At 31.1% G+C, this 21,773-nt stretch overlaps 3 protein-coding genes across 6 annotated transcripts; all 3 read right to left on the reverse strand.

Moving 5' to 3' along the window:
• Positions 1 to 1,959: 1,959 nt before the first annotated feature.
• Positions 1,960 to 7,597, reverse strand: LOC124823893 (uncharacterized). 2 transcript variants are annotated; one of them, XM_088105332.1, is made up of 8 exons: positions 7,447 to 7,597; positions 4,985 to 5,100; positions 4,753 to 4,835; positions 4,448 to 4,569; positions 3,336 to 3,503; positions 2,861 to 2,954; positions 2,351 to 2,552; positions 1,960 to 2,200 (listed from the first exon to the last, which is right to left on the reverse strand). In XM_088105332.1, exons 1-7 carry the CDS (start codon positions 7,595 to 7,597, stop codon positions 2,351 to 2,353), a joined length of 936 nt encoding a protein of 311 aa, XP_087961458.1. In that variant the 3' UTR covers positions 1,960 to 2,200. The 2 variants fall into 2 exon arrangements, with proteins under 2 accessions (XP_087961458.1, XP_047152162.1); XM_047296206.2 differs by lacking the exon at positions 7,447 to 7,597 and adding an exon at positions 5,856 to 5,983.
• LOC124823910 (uncharacterized) lies at positions 7,320 to 11,551 on the reverse strand. Of its 3 annotated transcripts, none has more exons than XM_047296243.2 (8): positions 11,422 to 11,551; positions 10,451 to 10,569; positions 10,215 to 10,297; positions 9,897 to 10,018; positions 9,348 to 9,512; positions 8,921 to 9,014; positions 7,820 to 8,021; positions 7,320 to 7,723 (listed from the first exon to the last, which is right to left on the reverse strand). In XM_047296243.2, the coding sequence occupies exons 1-7, from the start codon at positions 11,435 to 11,437 to the stop codon at positions 7,820 to 7,822; spliced, it is 801 nt and encodes a 266-aa protein (XP_047152199.1). In that variant the 5' UTR covers positions 11,438 to 11,551; the 3' UTR covers positions 7,320 to 7,723. The 3 variants fall into 3 exon arrangements, with proteins under 3 accessions (XP_047152199.1, XP_047152193.1, XP_087961460.1); XM_047296237.2 differs by having other exon boundaries at positions 7,320 to 7,732; XM_088105334.1 differs by having other exon boundaries at positions 7,320 to 7,732; positions 10,451 to 10,558; positions 11,422 to 11,514.
• Positions 11,552 to 12,796: 1,245 nt separating this feature from the next.
• On the reverse strand, positions 12,797 to 20,276 carry LOC124823945 (putative uncharacterized protein YDL057W). The gene is made up of 8 exons (XM_047296284.2): positions 20,041 to 20,276; positions 19,007 to 19,122; positions 18,771 to 18,853; positions 17,968 to 18,089; positions 17,551 to 17,712; positions 16,997 to 17,090; positions 13,294 to 13,495; positions 12,797 to 13,212 (listed from the first exon to the last, which is right to left on the reverse strand). The coding sequence occupies exons 1-7, from the start codon at positions 20,198 to 20,200 to the stop codon at positions 13,294 to 13,296; spliced, it is 939 nt and encodes a 312-aa protein (XP_047152240.1). The 5' UTR covers positions 20,201 to 20,276; the 3' UTR covers positions 12,797 to 13,212.
• Between the last annotated feature and the right edge of the window lie 1,497 nt (positions 20,277 to 21,773).

Below are 21,773 nucleotides of genomic sequence, written 5' to 3' on the forward strand. Positions count from 1 at the left end.
AATATTTGACAATTTTATAATGTTTTTATCAACCTTTTCCTTGATGAAAAAACTATCAATCTCCATGTTTCATTTGGTCATGTTGGAAATCCTTGAGAGATATTCTGAGGCTCAAACCTTCACAAAGTAAAAAATCATTCTTCAGCTCAACAATTTTTGTAGTGGATCTTGTTACAACTTTTTGCTTCTTGTTTTTACATTACAAGATTATCTTCTACCGTGACATATCTAGAAATTGATATTCTATTATTAAGAGCACTTGTCCAATATATTAGTATAAATTATCACATCCTTATAGTTAGAGTTCTTCTTAAATAAAACAACTTTTTCCAAGAGTATCCCTTAAAATCTATGTAACAATCTTATGTTTTTCACTTGAATTGTGTATGAACTAAATAACCTAAGAACACAAGTTAAATCTAGTCTAGTGTGTGTGAGATACATCAATCTCTTTCATAACTCTATGATATTATCCTATTGCTTGGTAGAGTTTCATCTTCTTCAATACACAATTTTAATCCCTTTCAATTGGAGAATTTGCTTAAGTTTTCATTCTAATTTCTTTCAATAAATTCAATGCATATTTTCACCATGAGAAAAAAATACTTAATTTTGATTCCAAGAAAAAAGGCTCAAGATCCTTCATCTCGAATTTTATACTCTTTCAATGCCTTGTGTTCCTTTAAAAAAGTATTTATAAATCATTTCTCATAGTTATTATGTCATCAACATAAACAATAAAAATTGTAATCTTTTCATTCTTTTTTTCTTTAGAAACAAGGTATGATCTTGGTTTCTATTTAAAAAGTAAGCATTAGTGAATTTACTTAACTACATTTGTGGCGATTGCTTTAATTCATACAATGTATTCTACAATAATATTGAATATTCTTATTTATTAAATATCAGTTATTTATAAGAAAATTATAATTATATAATATTTAAATTAAAATACCAAATAAAATATCACGAGACAAACATTTGTTAAATTTTCAAAATTAATAAAACAAAGTTGATAAAAATTTAAAAATATTTTTAAAAAATTACAAAAAAAATAGATAATCAGATTTAAAAATATTTTAAAAAGTCTTTTTATTCCCATACTTAAATTCTAATGAAATATTTTTTATATAAAAATTATAATACTACTTGAATGAAACAATTTTGTTTTGTTTTGCAGTACATACTTTTTGATTTATAGCAAACTCAAGTAGTTCATCACTTCTATCATAAAATGCGTTTATCAAAGCATTTCAAGAAAGGACAATGGCTAAATAAAGATACATTTTCATGATTTATGACTTCATAGACATTAATAACCATCTTTTTACTTTTTAGTTTTCAGTAGCATTTTTCATATCTCTCATATACCTTTGTTGAAGGCTTCACCTTCCTACGGATGTAAGATCATTTTCTCTTTACAATGTGCATATCCATTAATTGTGATCATAAATTATAATTGGATTTATTTAGAGTAATACCTATGTTAAAATCGCCTTTAGATTGAATTATCATTAGTTTCTTTGTCACATATCCAACTAAGATTTCAAAAAATTCATAAAAAGAAATCTAAACTCTGATGCCAAATTGAAAAATAGAAATGATTATATAAATTTATAATTTAACTAATCAAATATTTTCATTTCAACACATTACATAACTAATCATGCTCTCTTTATAAGTAATCTGTAACTGTGATGATTAAGATTATATAAGCCATCTACTCTCTCATCTATTTTCCTTACACACGCTTGCAAAACATCAATTGTATTTATCCTTTATTCTTTGTCCATTTGTTGAGGAGGACTTTTTATCTGGTTAAAATGATAAATAGAAAATGGTCTGTTGTTTATCCTTTTGATCCGTTTTATTAATTATTAATTGCTGCTTACCTCTACTTATTTTTCTTCGTATCATTTCTTACTATTTAACTTCACATATTCATAAAATAACATGATATGGTAAAAGTATAATGACTATCCTCAACCTTATTTCTCATTTAATATACATACACACACAAATAAGGGTACAGGTTTAGAAATTTAAAATCATAAAGTTTTTATTGTAATTCACATTTGTCTGTAAATATTACTGCCACATTGTGCAATGGAACAAAACTAAAGCTCTCCATGAGCAGAGTCCTCAGATGTCCCACGCTGCAAATTACAGTAGTGCATCATGAAGCATGTCCATCAGGGAGCTGCAAATGCAAGTTTGTTATGGATCGCACTTTCAAATTTCAATTGACTAAAAGCAGCAAGATTGATCATCACCATTATTACTTTTAGAAAAACTAAAGATTTTAAAATATAAAAAGCTATTATTCAGGCCAAGATAGGTAGATATATACCTAACTGGCATTAAGAAGGTCCATTTGCAAGGTTTCCTTTATAACATGCACCACAAAGGACGCTAATTCAGCTTGATGATCCGTATATACATGATCAGCTCCTTCTATGATGTGTAACTTGTGATTGGGTAGAACCTTACCAAACTCAACTGCAGCTACAACCGGGATTATGGTGTCTGTTCCACCATGAACGGTAAAGACCCTGTCACATTATGCAACCATGCATTATGGAAATTTCATTAACCTCATTAAAAACTGTCCTCTTTTGTAAAAAATACTATAATTGAAGTTGAATTTCTTTAAATTCCATTTCGTGATAATCGTTATATTCCGAACTTCTAAGTTTCAAGAGTTAACACTTGTAATATTTTCACACATTTTCAAGTGTCAAAATACAAAAAACAAAACTTCTGATGTCAAAATATAATTCTTCTGTCATTATAATGAAACTCTTTAACGAAGAATGAAAGGAAGAAGGGGAGGGGAACTATTAGACAGCTTTTCGCTCACCTGCATTCTTTGTCAATATGCAAGCATTCTTCAAGCATAATTATGTTTAACCGATCCTTCAAACTTTCTCCAGTTACACGATGATCAATACCTCCTACAAAAGTAGACGTCATGTGATATCCTCTAGAAGAAGAGAACCTATGTATACAAACGCACACGCAAACATCGGTGCATATATTATTTCACATTCAAAAGAAGAGTTACGGCAGAGAAAGATCATAGCCTGATGCTGATGGAGCATTGCATCAAAGATTGGAAGAGAAAAGAAAGAAGCTTACCAAAGGAAAACAAAATCGAGGAAATGCTCTGGGCTAGCTCATTTCAGCAAAAGCAACTAATAGAAAGTTTAAAGTAGAGAAACAAGTATATGGACCTGAGATTTCAAAAAATCATCTTTGAAAAGCATGCTTCTACACCAATTTGAATTTAAGCATTTGATTGTTTTAACACAAGGCTGATGAAGTGGCTGGATTACCTGCTGACTCTGCCTTTAACTCAATGAAACCTTCCTTCCTGAGTCTTTCCATAAAATCTTTACCAAAACGATATTCAAGGCCTATCTTCAAATCAGGGCTGCCAGATAGGTTGACAATTGTTTTAATGTCGTGATATTTTGATGCATAAAGAAGCGCTGCATTAGCTCCTGCATCAATATACATAAACTATTCAGAACAATTTTAACATAGATATAAACTTTCTAATCTACAGTGACAGAATTCTTTGACTTGTCCTTTATGTGCTTGAATCCGTACTTCTCGTATCATAGAGAAACTGATGCTACTAAATTTTAAATTAGGTAGTTGTAATGCTGCATAAGGTATGACAGTTACAGTGTGTAACAGATTTGTAGAAGGCAGTTAAGATGACATTTTTTCTGGTGTTTTGGAGGAGGGAACGCCATGTAGGTGGAAACCCTGCTTTTGTTGATGCTTCTACTCAAATTTAGCTTAAGATAAAATATTCTCCATTAATATTAAGGGTTGAGCGTGTTGAACTCAAGTCTAACAAAAACTCAAAAACCACGTATCCATGGAAGATGTTATCAATTTTTTCCTAGGCATGAAATATTGTTTTAAAACCAAGCACAAATATGCAGCAACTTGACATGTATTTATTCCTATCCAGTGGATACAGATTAACACAGACATCACAGTAAACTTCAATTTAAAGTTTAAGGCAAGTGATAAAATTTCTCATAAATCCTCTTTAAACATATCAAGATAAAAACTACTCAGTTTATTTTAGTGCTTCTGCTGGCTAGCTCAGTAGATTAAGAGACAGAGTTTTATTCATAGTATGAACTATAAATACATACAGACATGCTTTTATTTTCAGTGACAGTGAGTAATAATCTAGAGATAGGAAAAAATTATGTAAGAAACTGTGCAGTTCTTGTCCTATTGCTTCATTCTGAGATTTTTGCCCCAGCCAAATCGTTGCTGACCAGAAATTACTTATATCATGGTTGTTAGAAAAATATTGACAAAATCAATTGCCTCAGTATTACCTGGACGCTTGTTACTACGAACTTGTCAGTTCGTAGAATTACACATATGCATGTATGGATATCAATATAATACAACAAACCTTTACTGTGCCCAACAATTGCAATAACTGTACGGTTTGTTTCTTGAAAGTGTTGAGCTACAGCACGTATATCCTCAGCTTCCCTCCAGTAGCTACCAAACTCAAATGAACCTTCACTTTCCCTATAAGAAAAACTTAACAACTAAATCAAAATGAAACAGTCAAGCAATACTAATGGTCAGGTTTAGGTATCCGAAGTTTCATAGAACATGGCATAAACGGAGGAACTAGTGGTTCTATCTATTGATGGTCAAAATTACAAACATAAACAAGTTCAGGGTTTTGATTTGTAACCAGAGATTTACCCATTTCCAGTGAAGTCAAAGCGGAAAGAACTGATTCCTGCATTCTCTAGAACAGCAGCTAGATTTGTCATGATAAAGTTTTCCTGGAGATAAGAAAAAGTAATTAAACAATGAGAGTAACTGAATCCAGGTATTATGTGTACATGGATTGTGGAATCAGATGTCATTCATTTCGAATAACTCAATGCATTATAACAAAAATTGGCGGGTTCATATAAAACAGGAAAGTAACCTTGTTAGCTCGAAGACCATGGCATAGGATAACAATCTCTTGGGTTCCAGATTCATGTAGTATGCCCACTAGTTTATTGCCATGTTTGTTCGGGATTATGACTCTCTGCTGCTGTGCTGAGAAAATAACCAACAGTTTGAAGTCAATTTCTTTTTTAATTGATTGAATATTCAGTATGCCACTCAGGTTTCATTTCAAATACCGCAATAAATGCTTCTGAAATACTCAACACCGTTATACTATACTTTTCATATGCCACTTTGGATACTTCCATTTCATGTTATTTCCATTTCCATAGGAAAAACAGTGTAAATCATAGAATATGAAACCCTGTTTATGAGTTAAACTTTGGGCGATACAGTTAAAGAGAACATAAAATAAATTAGGTTTATATAATACGGAGAGATAAAATTCAAAACGGGAATTAGAATCTTCAGTTTTGGCAAGATTTGGCAACACTATTTGATGGAGATAGAAAAAAATGGAGACCAGAACAGGGAAGTTAAGAAACCCAGTAATTTGGGTATCATGATAGTGTGCTGTTCCCAACATGTCACAGCCAAATTCTTTTTAAATAAAGAGTCTTGAAGAGTTAAAGACAACCCAGAAACTTCAAAATACAAACTCTGGAACTCCTCCGGAACAATTGTAGTTTCTATTCAATCAAGAAAGTAGAAACTGCTAACTTAAGAAAGTACAGAACATAATCCAAAACATAATTTGAACCTATGAACAATTTAGAAGCATTTCAGTCAGACAAGACACTTAAAATGAGTAATGAGGTTGACTTATATTTATGTACTTTTTGCAGTGAAAGGAATAAGCCATTGGTATCGGAAGTCATGACATGAAGTTCATATAAATAACTCACAAGGGCTTTTTTGTGCATCTCCGGCCATCTTCAAGTTGTGAAAACGTCAACTACTTTCAATAATTCAACTTCTGAGTGTGGCAGGTAACCATGTCATCTCTTTCCATATAATTATATACATTTGGTCTTACTCTTATTCAATACTTATTTTTATATTCTTAATAATATAAATTGTTTTATGTATTAATTAAATTTTTATACTGTAATTTTTCATTTTCTCTTTTCAGTGAAAGAATATTTTTATTGTATTCTTTGCGACTTTACCATTGTTAAGTGTTTAATCAAAACATCCCAAATTTCAATTTCAAATATTTGTATTTCTCTAATATTTGATTTCTCCTCGAATCTTAACCATTTTACTTTAAAAAAATTATATTCTTCTAAAACTGAAACTTTTTTTTTATTATTTAAATTAGAACAATACTTACATACAAGAGTAACTTGCTAATAACATACCTTAAACAAATTATTAAAGAATTTAAACTTAATTTAATGCTAATTAATGTAATCATAACATTTGGAAGTGTTTTTTTACAGTTAGTAGTTTGAATTCAAGTCCATTGAAATTGCTCAACTTTGTCATCAAATATGTAAAATTCGGTACGTTTGTTTAATTTTTTTTCTGAATTTTTTAAATAGAATAATGACTTATTATGATTTTGAACATATTTGAGTATATTTTTTGAAAAAGTAGAAAAAGAAAAAAAAAGTCTTCAGTTTTTTTTAAAGTAATTTTTTGATGTTATTTTTCATAAAAAATATGCGCTTAAATAGAGAAAACTTTAAAAAAGCTTTTACCATACATAAATACATATCAATTTTTACTTTATATCCTTTAAACAATAATTTTTTTTTAAAACAAACCACCTAAAATAAATCACCAATGTTTTTCTTATACAAACAAACGCACCATTCAATGAAGCAAAATTTATCAATCTTGTGACAAATTCCGAATACAACGTAAGATGAAAAATCATTTCTTTCAAAAACAATGTGCTTAAAAGTAAATTTAACACATTTATTTAATATAAATAAAAAGATGATATCCCAACCCACCCTTTATTTTATGTTTGAAATTCCTTGATAAATATAGAATAAAAACATCCCAATATTCAGGCTTCTACGTAAATACTTCAAGAAATAAGAAAAACAAAAATAATTCATAAATTAAAATTAATCTATACATAAATTATAAATATTTTCTTAAAACGTACATAAAAGAGTTTTTACAAATTCACTTATATACAAACTAATTTTAGTTTCTTTAAATCTATTTTATACCATTAGTCAAAATAAACTTTACATTAATTAATTCAAATCATATTTTCAGTTTCACTTCTATGCCACATGTTTTGTCTGAGAACAATTTCTCAAGTCCTCCACAATCTTCCCAGAAATCGAATACATAAATAATTTCATAATTTTTAAAAGCTATTGCTCACTTGTGTCTCAGACACTAATGAAGAATGTAAAAATAAGAAATCCTTTTAATATATTTATTTTAGTTCTTTAACTACTGTCCCTCCAAGACTAGTTATCATTGCTTCAAACATGTGGCAACTAAGAAGTCTTTACCATAAGGTTTTCTTACCTTTTTCTTTTACAATTCCATGCTTTGTTCCAACATTCTTCAAATGTGATATTAACTCCTCACCGAGGCTTATGCCCTGTTCACAATAAGCTAACTTGAGAAAGCTGTTTGCACTGTCATAAATAATTGAACTCTCCATCATTTTAACCATGATGAGAGATTCACTAATTCAATAAGTACAATCCAGAAAAGTTCAACACGTGTTGTGGAACATCATAAGCAGGTTCATCCATAGCAGAAAATTTGCTCATCAGTGGCGGATTGAACTGGCTTAACACTGCAACATCTACCACAAATATATTATTAGATAAACGAATGTCCAACATAAAATGTTGAGTTCAAATGCAGCCAACAAAGATAGATAGATAGATACCTAGCTAGAAGCACCCTTATCCTTGCTCAAGGTTTCGTTTATGAAGTTCACAACAACTGAGGCTAATTCATCTTGGTGATCACTATACACATGATCAGCTCCCTCTATGATATGAAACTTGTGATTAGGAAGGATCTTGTCAAACTCAACTGCAGCCAAAGCTGGGATTTGGATGTCTGCACTACCATGAACTGTAAAGAACCTGTCATTTATCTACAACCATTCAATATGGAAATTTCACAACTTCACAAATAAAAACTATCATTTTTCCTCACAAATTAATGTTCCGGTTCTTTAAATCCATTACTAATTACTAGTACATACTCCATATAGACATAAACCTATTAACTTGCATATTGGAAGCATGAACCAAACATCAAATTACATGGATAAAGATTATCTCCTTCACTGACTAATATGAGAACTAATGAATATAGGAAGTAAAACCATGCATTGCCAACATCACTAGTTCTTTTCAGATTGAATGACTTACATGCAAATTTCGAAACTGAAATGTTTGGAAGGTTATGCCTTTCACTTTTGGTCAAATTTTCCATAGTTAATAAAAACTGATACTTTTGAAGAAAAGATAATGAGAAAACTAAGCATTAAAATAGTGCAAGTTATAAATTCCATTTCCTGTCTCATTTATTCTTGCAAATATGACAGATTTTGATTTTGTATCCTTCAAATATTTTATTGTTTTAATCTTTGTAATTTTTACTTTTTTAAAATGGTCTCTATTACTGATTGGTGATGAGTTAACATGCATGTAGACAAGTCATGTAAGCGATCACTTTAAGAACGATATAACATAGTAAATTTAGATCGAATCACTATCATCCTCACAAACTATTTCGTTATTTTTCATATTTATTCTTCATTGTTAACTTACAAACAAAAATGTTTCAAATAAAAATTTCTAACATGAAAAAATAATGAGGATTTTGTTTAATTTTAAAATTTGGCAGAGGCATGCTCTTGAAGGAAAAACACTTACACAGTTAAAAATTACATGCATTAACTGCTGAGAGATTCGGGTGTGTGGATCATTGTAATAAAACTCTGTAATGAAGATGAAAGGGTGAAGAAGAGTGTCACCTGCATTCTTTATCAATATGCAGACATTCTTCAAGCATACTTATGTTTAACCGGTCCTTCAAACTTTCTTCAGTTATACGATAATTGATGCCTCCTGCCAAAGTACATGTCATGAGATGTCCTCAACTGAAGATAACAGGTGATAATAATTTTTTCAAATTTGTCAAGAAATCGAAGTTTGACATTGTGAGAACTTATAGCAAAGCAAGATGACAAGACAAATGCAGTTGGAACATTGTATCAAAGATCAGAGACCAAAAGAAAGAGCTCCAATTGGTTTGAAGAACAAAGGAAGTTTTGTTTTGAAAAAGAGTGAAGAGGAAAAAAACATCATTTTAGAAAATGCAATAAATAGCAAGTTAAAAGCAGAGAAACAAGCATATGAAATATAAGTGTTGAAATAAATGCTGATTTAGTGGTCAGTTACCTGGTTCTGCCTTCAACTCAATGAAACCTTCCTTCCTTATTCTTTCCAGAAATTCTTTTCCATAACGACTTACAAGGCTTACCTTCAAATCATGAGTACCAGAGAGGTTCACAATTGTTTTAACATCATTATATTTTGATGCATAAAGAATGGCTGCATTAGCTCCTGCACCAATATACATAAACCATTCAGAACAATTTAAACATGCATAGAAACTCTCTAATACACAGTGGCAGAATTTGTTGACTTCTTGATACTGGTAGAAGATCTTGGAAAGTTTTGCGAAGGGATGAAATAATGTTTTAAGCCCTATCACGAATATGCAGCAACTTGACAAGTATTCGTTCCTTTGTAGTGGATACAGATTAACACAGTCATCATAGTAGACTTCACATTAAAGTTGAAGGTAAGCAATAAAATTTATAAATCCTGGTTTAGCATACCAATACAAAACCGACTCAAGTTTCACTTTGGTACTTCTGCTGACTAGCTCAGAGTATGAAATATAAACACATGCAGACATGCTTTAATTACATCAATACAACAAACCTTTACTGTGGCCAACAATAGCAATAACTGTCCGGTTTGCTTTGAGAAAATGTTGTGCTACAGCATGTATATCATCAGCTTCCCTCCAGAAACCACCAATCTCAAATGAACCTTCACTTTCCCTGGAAGGAAAGAATCAACAGCTAAATCAAAGCGAAACAGTCAAACAGAAACAGTAATAGTCAGAATTCGATAGCAGAAGATTAATATAAACATAGCATAAATGGAGGAAGGAACAAGTGGTTTATATATTGAATTGAACACGAGAATATAAGGATAATATACTCTCGGTTTTGATATGTAAAACGAGAAATTTACCCATTTCCAGTGAAGTCAAACCGGAAAGAACTGATTCCTGCATTCTCTAGAGCAGCTGCAAGATTTGTCATGATAAAGTTTTCCTGAAGATAGAAGAAAATAACTAAACAATGACAAACTGAATCAAGGCTTTCATATTATGGAATCAGATGTCATATTAATTTCTAATAATAATAACATTTGCATCGTAATAGAAAAAATTGTGAGTTCATAATTTACAAATCAGGAAAAGTAACCTTCGAAGCTCGACCCCCATGGCATAGGAGAACAATCTCTTCGGTTCCAGATTCATGTAAGATGCCCACTAGTTTATAGCCATACTTATTCTGTATTATGACTTTTTTCTGCAAAAATGCTGAGAAAATAATTTAACAGTTGGAAGTCAATTTCTCTTACATTAATTGAATATTCAATATGCTACTGTTTTTAACCATTGCAATTAATTACCAATACCACACAACGATCGTTAGCAGCTCACTCTCTAACACAATCTTCCTGACATATTCTCTACTAAATGATGAACTTTATTAAAAGTTATAAAATCATTAATGGTAGCAAAACAACAAAGATTCTACTAAAAAATTTTGTAATTTGCAATAAATTGTCAAAGAACATGTTAAAAAATATTATTTTGGTATGCCAAAAGTACTAATCATTTTAGTCGAGATCTGCAGTTTATAAAACTCTCTTTAATCACCGAGTTGTCTGAAACACAAAACATAGACAGAATGATTGTGAATATTTCCATTCCATTGCATGTTATTTCTTTTGGTACGTGAAGGCTAATACTTGGCTTAAAATTAGCTCAAATAACGGAATGAAAGGCTGGTTCTAAGGACGGCTGACTGCTACAGTGAGGTGAACAAGGGAGAAGTCCCTTTACTGTGAACAAAAAATAAATTTGTTTTATAAGGTATACAGTGTGATAAGAATTGGGAGACAATCTTAAATAAACTAAAGATTGAACATGCAAATAAGAAAAATTCAAACTTGAAACGTGAGAAAGACTTGGCAAGAATGCAATTGATTAGAAAAGACAGGTTGGGTAAGATGGTGTGACGCTTCCAACATCTCACAGGTAATTTGCTTCCATACACAGTGTTTTCTTTGTAAATTATGTAAAAAGGAGTTCTTGAAGAGTTAAAGAACACCCACAAACTCTCAACATCAAGCTCTTATCAAATAAAATTCAAAAGAAATAACTCACATGGGTTTTGTGCCATCTTCAAGTTCTGGGATGCGAAATTGCTGGCATGCTTGCTTGCGAAACCTCTCTTGAATTTGAGTTTACAGTGCCACAAAGCCTGCTTTTTTTATAATTCAACCTCCGTGTGTAATGTGAGGGCATTCTTGTCTGATGGAATCGCCCACTTAATGACAAATTATCCAATATTACTCCCTCTTTTGTAAAAATTAAAACTTTAACTAATATCGTAAAAATTAATTAAAACTACCTCTTTGTTGGTTTAAATTTATTAAGGGTTACTACATAGATATTAAACTCAACACCAAAACTAATGATATTTAATCAATTTGGCATTTAAACAGGATCAGTTACATATAATATTAGAAGATTACTTATATCAGGGTTCATGTTCAGTTAAACTATTCTAACGGTTCAATCAGTTACTACTTGGAACATTAATTACTGATCCCATTTACATAACATTAATTTCAACAATAAAAAAAGTGAATGTTCGAAGAAAAGTTGCTAAAAAGAAATTATTCCTATTTTTCATTAACAAAATTAAAACACAAATAAATTTAAAAAATAGTTAAATATAATTTTAGTACTAAATTAATGTGAAATTGAAATTGATTTTGTCTGAAACTTTAATATATTTTTATTTCTGAACTTTAATATAGATATAATTTTTTTAATCTAATAATATTAAATTTTGTTACATATTAAATATATTCTTCCGTTAATGTTGAATTTAACACATATTTAACATGTGAGTTTAGAAATACATTTTACATGAAAAAAAAGGTTAAATATAATTAAATTAAAAAGATTATATTTATATATTTTTAAATTTTTAAGATGAAAATGTATTAAAATTTTAGATACACAAATTTCAATTTTATTTTAAAGTTAAAAAATTTAAAACATATTTAATCCTTAAAAAAATAAAATAAATTTTTTTAATGCGCAATAAACTATTTTGTTTAAAATAATTACTTAATCAATATATATATATATATATATATATATATATATATATATATATATATATTGCTTATTAAAAACTATAAAACTGTCTCCTTAAGAAATTAATGTCTATAACTTTGTTTTTCTCCTTAAATTAGTTACAGAAATTAATGTCTATAAAAATATTAAAAAAACATTAAAAGAATAATACTAAGACAACTTTTAAAAAATGTTGTATATGTTAACAAAAATCAATTTTAATCCCTAAATAGTCTAATATACGAGGTTGATTATCAACTTATGTATCACACTAACTTAATCAACTTGGCAGTATCATCACAAATTATGAAACAATTTAAATAAAAAAGTGGACCTTTTTAAAATTAAGGACCAAACCAAACTTGAACTAAAAGTTCAGATAAGAGGCAACTTTAGCCACAAAAATATAATGAACTCATTGTAAATGTTTTTTGTATCAGAGTGTAAGAATACAAATACTTTCAACATTTTTAAAATACTCAAACTGGTGACCACATCGCCATAGGCTTTCGTTACACTCTTTTATATAAATACCAAACCCTTGAAATGTGGGGCTAACCCCCACTAACGCTACAATATGCCACCATAACAACTGTTTGCATATTGCATTTCATAATATATATAATGTCAAAATGACTTTGTACATCTAATCAGAGACCAATAGCAGTAGCAGATATTTCTCTCGCCATTATTTTCACCACGATGCAATATTCACAATTTTTTTTAACTGCAATTTTATAGACAGGTTCATCCGTAATAGAGATTTTGTCACCTTGAGCAATTTTAGGTGGCTCAAAACTGCAAGATCTACCACAATTGCACATCTTTAGAAAAATAGATGTCAAACAAATTAAAGTTCAGATAGATGGCACTGGCAAAGGTAGATACCTAGCCAGATGTAACCCTATCCTGGAGCAAGGTTTCCTTTATGCAGTTCACAACAACAGAGGCCAATTCATCTTGATGATTAGTGTATGAATGATCAGCTCCCTCTATGATATGCAGCTTATGGTTTGGTAAAATCTTGGCAAACTCATATGCATCTTCAACGGGGATAACTGGGTCTGAAGAACCATGAATTGTGAAGACCCTGTCATCCATTATGTGATTTGAGATTAGCAATTATATGGATGTATGTATGTGATACAGCCCAAATATCTGTTGGGCCAAACAATATATTGGACAAAGAAACAAAATAGCAAAGGAAATGGGGACAAGTTTATAGCAGGAGAAAAAAATAAAGGGACTGAGGTGGACAGAATTAGTTAGACAGAGAGAATTGGAGGATCCTAGAAGATTTCCTTTTTTGTTATTACCTTTATAGTGTCAGGGGAGTGTGTGGGGGTGAAGATTCTTTTTTTTGAACAAAATTAGAGTGGAGAGTACCGTTTTGGTCTCTTAAGGAGCCTAGCTCTGGGCAGTAGGTTATTCTTTCTGCTTTTGCCTTGATTTCAATGAACCAGGATCTGTGATCCTTTCTATATTCTCTTTTCCTCTTATTTTATTACTTGTCCTGTGGTTTCCTAACAGTATGTGATGAATTTGTAGCTTTATTAAGAATATTGTTCACAAGACCACCCTACTACCTTTATCATCATCTCTCACTAGTGTAAACTCCCTTTGCTCAAAATCACTACTCTAAGAACTATTAAATAAGAATTCCTCAATTAAATACAAAAGTATTCATAAATTTGTGCATGTAATGGTTTCCCCTGCTTGACTAGAGAGTAAATCAAAACCTGAAACTAAACAATTCTATTTCAAATATCAAGAGTGGATATTAAATCTTGTAAATTTCCTCCTCTGATTTCGTAATTTTCAGCACCTGTGAAATAATTAGAGGGACATCTCTCGTATCCAGTTTAGAGAAGGCAAAACAACGGACATTTCAAGAAATTAATGTGTTAACAGCATTATGGATCCAAGTTATATAGACAAAAATCAATAACCCTTATATAAAAATGACTTTGTCACTAGATACGCCCCCTATATAACCCTTATATAAGATAAGAACTCTTGGTCATTGTGATAAATATAAACATATAATTACAATCACTAGGTTAAAAATAACGGTTTAAATAGTGTTTTCTACAAATTCTACATAATTTTCGATTACAAAGGGGAAAAATCACATTCTTTAAAAAATTATCACTGGTTTTAACTTTAGTTTTTACACAAACTGTTACGTACCTGAGTACGTAAACTAGCCAAATACAACCTTTCACACTCTCTCACCCGTAATAGAACAATAAACACACGTATTAGAACAATAAACGAATAACAATGGATGAATGAATCTCTTTTACTGATGGTAATATCTGAATAAACAAGGGTAAACAATAATTGGGAGCATAACCTCCTTCAATTACTTTGAGAGCATAACCTCCCTCACAAGACAATAATGTCTGCCACAAAACTCAATAATCAAAAGCCTGTCTTTAACCCTGGACTCTAACCTTATTTATATTAATTATTTCCCGCCCATCTCTTATTAAATATTCCTCTAGAATATACCTGCATTTAATATAAATATCCTTATATTTAATATTTAATATAAATATCCCTATATTTAATATAAATATCTCTCTGTATATTATCCTAGCATATATCCTTAATTATAAATATCTTATATTGAATATTTCCCTAAATATATATTTATTTACTCTAATTAACTTATACTATATTTATTTACTCTAATTAACTTATACTAGATATTCTCTCTGCTCATATACTTTCCAACCCTTATTATTACCCCTACCTTAGATCGTAACATTACTCCCCGCTGCAAAACAACCTTGTCCCCAAGGTTGGGTTGGGGAGCTTGATCTCATGGCTCCTCATCAATTCAAGTCTGGAGGTTTGGGTGGTGGAAATTCTTCGTCGTCCTCTGCATATATCAAGACTCTCAAACTCTTGTCCGGACAACGGTGCGCAGCACCGAACCGCTCGCCGCATCTAAAGCACCTTCCTTCTTTCCTACGTTTTTCATATTCCTCATAAGGTAGATCCCTCACGTTTCTTTCCTTTTGTCCGGTCCCCACATTCTCCGTGATGTCCGCTCGGCTCTCCACGGCAGTTACTGTTCGGCCTTGGTTCGGGCGACTGAGCTCTAGTCGCGTATCCACCCCGTTCGGTTTTTCTCCAGATTGATTCTCGATCACACTTTCGCTCCCAGCCTTCACGCCCCCTTGGAACTCTTCCACGTCCTTTGCCAGTCTCATAACGTCCATCAACTCCCGCGGATCAAGTAATCTGAGTTGATTACAGATCCCCTCCTGCAATCCTGCCATAAAGTACTCCATCAGCTGTGCGTCGGGCATTGTTTCCGTTTGGCCGACCAAGACTTCAAATTCTTGGATGCATTCTTCCACGGTTCCTGATTGTTTACAGGCCGCCAGTCTCTCGAAGACGGTTCCCCGGTTTCTTCCTCCAAAACGGATCACCATTGACTCCTTTAATCCTGCCCACGAATGGTTCCTGGCCTTCTCCCTCCATAATCTGAACCAGTGTCCCGCGATTCCCTCCATGCTGATATAGGCTAGGCGCAACTTTTCTTCCTCCGACACTCCTTGTAGCTCAAAGAATTTGTCCGCTCTATTGATCTAGTTCAAAGGATCGCTTCCTTCGAAGATGGGTAAGTCTACCCTTCTCCTCCAATACAGTTGCTCCTCTCGGTGTCCACCATCTAGCCTGCTGCCATCTCTCTCGTCCTCCTCATTCCTTCTCCCGTTGACAGACCCCTGACTTCCATCAGGATTTCCCTCATGTCGTCGACCTCGCTCTCCCATCACCTTCACCAGTTCCTGGACTGCTGCCTCCAGTCCTCCCATGGAGATTTCTATGACCTCCAATCTTCCTTCAATGACATTCACTCTTCCCTCCATGATGATCCGGCAGGTCGGACCAATTGTTACGTACCTGAGTACGTAAACTAGCCAAATACAACCTTTCACACTCTCTCACCCGTAATAGAACAATAAACACACGTATTAGAACAATAAACGAATAACAATGGATGAATGAATCTCTTTTATTGATGGTAATATCTGAATAAACAAGGGTAAACAATAATTGGGAGCATAACCTCCTTCAATTACTTTGAGAGCATAACCTCCCTCACAAGACAATAATGTCTGCCACAAAACTCAATAATCAAAAGCTTGTCTTTAACCCTGGACTCTAACCTTACTTATATTAATTATTTCCCGCCCATCTCTTATTAAATATTCCTCTAGAATATATCTGCATTTAATATAAATATCCTTATATTTAATATTTAATATAAATATCCCTATATTTAATATAAATATCTCTCCGTATATTATCCTAGCATATATCCTTAATTATAAATATCTTATATTGAATATTTCCCTAAATATATATTTATTTACTCTAATTAACTTATACTATATTTATTTACTCTAATTAACTTATACTAAATATTCTCTCTGCTCATATACTTTCCAACCCTTATTATTACTCCTACCTTAGATCGTAACACAAACTCTGTAAACTCCATGCTCATTCTTCGTAAACAAAAAAAGATACAAAGGGTGACGCAAAAAGAGATCAGACAAAAAATTGTGCTCACCTGCATTCTTTATCAATCTGAAGGCATGCTTCATGCATGTTTGTATCTAAGCGATCCATCAAACTTTCCAAAGTCACACGGTAATCAAAACTTCCTGCAATGAGATGTCCTCAAATGGTCGTATAATAATGTAAAAAAGTGTGTGCCTATGTTAGACAACTAGAAACAGAGAATGTCATGTAATGTGCCGGATTACGTATGAAGGCTGCCAACAAATCTTGAAGTATAATTATTGCCTAAAATTTTCTTTTTCTTTTCCTTTTTGGGGTTTCTTTTGTTATCAGACATTTAAGAGAATGAACTGTGGCAAAATAAAAGTACTGCAGCAAGAACTTTGTGCTTAAAAAGATAGAATATTCCCCAATTATAATTTTGGTATAAAATGTATAGCAAAAGCAAAAAGCCATGTTTATTGACTTAATGGTTTTAACAAATATGCATAATAAATCTGATGTAGGGAACTAGAAATTAATGGACACTGAATTTATTCAAACTATCTCTAACAAAGTGCGGTAAGAGGCGTGTAAATGTTTTGTCGTTAAATGAAAAGTTACCTGACCGCATGAGGTCAATGAAACCATCCTTCCTAATTCTTTCCAAATAATCCTTTCCAAGGCGTTCTTCAATTCCTGCCTTCAGATCATAGCGTCCAGAGATGTTGATAACTGTTTTAATGTCACGATACTTAGAAGCATAAAGAAGCACTACGCCACCTCCTGTATCAGGATACAAGTAACAAAATTTCACATAAACCCACTTTATACTTTTATTAAGTTTTATTACTAAAGCTGTTCATAGGCTGATAGATAAGATAAAAATTACTACAGTTTCGGTTTAGAACTTCCACAGGCTAACTCAATACATTAAGAATAAAAGTTTTGTATTTAGAGTATGGACTAACACAGGATTAAAACTTTAGTGCTTGATCATCTGCAAAATTATATCTGCACGTAAGGATGTAAACAACAAACCTTTACTATGTCCAATAATTGCAGTAACTATACGGTTTGCTCTATGAAAGTGTTGAATGACATCATGTAGATCATCAACCTCCCTCCAATAGTGACCAAACTCAAATGAACCATCACTTTCCCTAAAAGGAAAACTCAACGACTAAATAAAAAATGAAACAGCTAAACAATACTAGTGATCAAGATTAGGTAGAAGAAGTTTCATAGATCATGGTGGAGCAGCTAGTGGTGATTCATCACGAAATGGTTTTAACTTTTCTATTGTCAAAGGAAATAATTACTTTGTTAAAACTAGAAAAAAAGTAAAAGTATGTGTCCAAATTCCCTTGTAAGGCGGAACTGATGTTTTAATCATGTTTTTGCATAAAATACTAAATATATATTATCAATGACCTCTAATGTGTTATTTTTTGGTAAAACAGATAATTTTTTTATATCTTGACAGTTGAGAAATTTATATTCCAAGAATAAATAACTCAGTAAATTAACATAATGTTAAGTAGCGTTTGCATATACACTATACCGATGCATATGTGAATATATAAATATCCAGTATCTGTTTCCTTAAAGAGAAAATCATATCATATGCTTCACAATTGTTACTAACGTATGCCAACAACTGCACAAAATAAGTAAACCTTAGAACATCTTGCATTGCAGAATCTCTGAAGATTTTTAGCTTGGAACTTTTAGAATAGTTTTGAATCTAGTAACATATTCACAACAAAAAGTGAAGCTGGTTGCATAATTTGAATACAAAAACAAACAGGTTCACAATTTATCCTGTAATACAAGATATCTACCCATTTCCACTGAAGTCAACGCGGAAAGAACTGACTCCTGCATTCTCTAGAGCAGAAGCAAGATTTATCATGATAGTATCTTCCTGGAGATAGAAAATTTTAATTAAACAATGAAAAAAATTAATCAAGTTATTTAATACGTATGGATAATGGGATGAGATGTCATATTAATTTTTAATAGTATTTACATAATAATAAAAAAAGTGAGCTCACAATTTATTAAAAGGGAAATTAACCTTGGTGGATCGAAGACCATGGCATAAGATGACAATCTCTTCGGTTCCACATTCATGAAGAATACCAACCAGCTTACTGTCATTCTTTTTAGTAATTATGATTTTCTGCTGCCGAGCTGAAAAAAGTAATTCAAGAGTGGGAAGTCATTTTCTTTGTAATTGATTTAATACTCACCACGCAAGTCAGATTAACCATTGTCACTCTTTACCACTTTGGATACTTTCTTTGCATGATATTTATATTAGCATAGCAATAAATAATAAATCATGGAATGTATGAAATCATGTTTCCAAGGACAGCAGATATCTACGATGAGGTGAACTCTGGATGTGATACAGTTAAAGGGGAGAGGCCCTTGACAATGAACATAAAATCAATTTGATTTATACATATGGAAAGCAGTGTGAGAAAAATTGAGACATTCTTCAACACGTCTGAAACTGAGGAAGATGTAGAAGCAAATTTTGACAAAAAAGAAAAATGGTGGAATTAGAAGCTTAACTTTAAGCTGGATTTGGTAACACTATCTAATTGGTAGGGAATAGGAAGATAAAGAAGAACCAATGGTGTTCAACTGCCTATCAATTTGTGTCAGCGTGAAAGGTGTTGTGGCTCCAACAACCCAGAATTGTTACTTGAACAAAATGTGTTTTCTTGCAAAATTTTTAAACAAAATAACATTTGAGAGGAAGACAACCCAAAAAACTTTGAACATAAAACTATGGAACCCATTTAAAACTGTTAGTTTAACATGTAAATTTACATTGTAATTCCAGGTAAAATGCAGACAAGCGCACGATCTCAGTGCCACAAATGTACAGAACCTGTAAACAACTTAAAAGCATTCAGCCAACATTCAGGCAACCATTTCTGGAATATTTTAACAATGGATTAAATTGGTAGCTTCAAAATAAACCACACGAAGCTGTTTCGAGTACTTAAAGGTGAAGTTTTGCTAGCCAATGATTGTAGGCAGAGTCACTTATGTCATCGATTCTCATATAAAGTATCAAACACCAGAAAATTAACTCACATGGGTTTTGGGAAGGTTGGGCCATCTTCCAGCTCAGGGTTTTTCTTGAAATGCGAATCGGCTTGCGAGAAATACCAGAAAAGATTGGTGGTGAAAGCTTCCTGAATTCAACAAACCTGGGAGACAAATTTACGACAGAACCCGTGAACACAGTAAGCATATCATGTGATCATGAATTACAATGATCCAAATTCCTTTACCATTTGTAAAGTTTTTTTAATTTAATTACATTGATTTTTTTTTAATATTTATGAAAGGTAATCATGTCAAAACAGTTTCCAACGGCGAGCCCGGCGAGCCCGGTCCACCGTATGTTTGAGAACTATTAGATTTAAAAAAAAAGTAACTTTTTTGAATTCGTGGTATTTTTAATTCAGTTTCAATTCGTGGTGAGTCGGGTTCGTTTATCAATTCACCTAATGTATTTTAATATTATTAGTTAGTATTTTTTTTATTATATTGTAGATGGGATAAACAAAAAAGATGTTTTCTAAGAGAGAAAAATATTTTAGATGGACAAGTGATACAAAAATTATCAATAATAAAAACTTATTAGTTTGTTTTTTTGTTTGTTTTTTGATTAATTGTATGATATTTTTTTTATTTTGAATTATTTCTGGAGTTTAACATCATTTTAGAGTGAAATTTATTTAGATTTAAATTAAAAAAAATTATAATTTTTTTATTAAAAACTTATAATTAAGTGAGTTAATAAATCAACCCGTTTAACCTATCAACCTGTGGTGGATTGAGTCGAGCTCGAATTTTTTCAGCTTACTAATAAGTGAACTGGGTTAGATTGACTCACTAAGTGACTAACCCATGGTAGACCGAAGTGGGTCGAGCCAGGTTACCCGTTTTGACAACTCTCTTCAAAAACATTTTATAATGAATATTAAATGAAAATGTGTCAAATATAAATAATTTATATATTAACATGAAATATATTTAACATGTTAAACACAATTATAAACAGAACTTAATTTTAATTTTACATTAAAATTAAGAAATTAAAAATATACTTAATGTTTTTAAATATGTATAAATTATTTAAATTTTAAAAATAATTAAGTAAAATTAAAAAAACAATATATATATATATATATATATATAATTATACATAAAATAAATTTTAGTTATTAAAATAAAAATTACTATCAATAATTTTTTTATTATGAATAATTATCTAAACTTAAAAAAATAATTACTAAAATAACAAAATAATAAATAATCATTTTATAATAAGTAATTATTTAAATAAAAGAATAGTTACTAAAATAATAAAACTAAAAAAAATTATTATAAATAATTATTTAAATTTAAAAAATAATAATTAAAAGGAAAAAATTAAAAAAAAACAAAGAGATTATATATATAATAATTACAGAATTTATTTGAATGCTGGAAGAAGCTGCCACTAGTCAAATGATCAATACTGCATGCAAATGGGAAGTAAGTTTCTTAAGTCAACTTTTGACTTGAATTAAACCATAACTCAAATTTAAGATAGTATTAATATATGTATTGTTATTGAATCAATTATGCCGGTATAAAACATTCACAAATATTTAATCTTTCTTATCTCAATTAAAATATGCAATTTTCAATGTAAAGATAATGTATTAAAATTTACACATTTCCTAATAACCAAAATAATGTATATAAAAAAGAGCAACTCTTACATCGTGTTAAATTAAGTTCAAAACTCATTCTAATATACCAAAAACTCATTC

This window comes from Vigna umbellata, chromosome 1 (assembly GCF_029865625.1).
Source record: "Vigna umbellata cultivar VRB3 chromosome 1, Vumbellata_1.0, whole genome shotgun sequence".
Lineage (NCBI taxonomy): Eukaryota > Viridiplantae > Streptophyta > Magnoliopsida > Fabales > Fabaceae > Vigna > Vigna umbellata.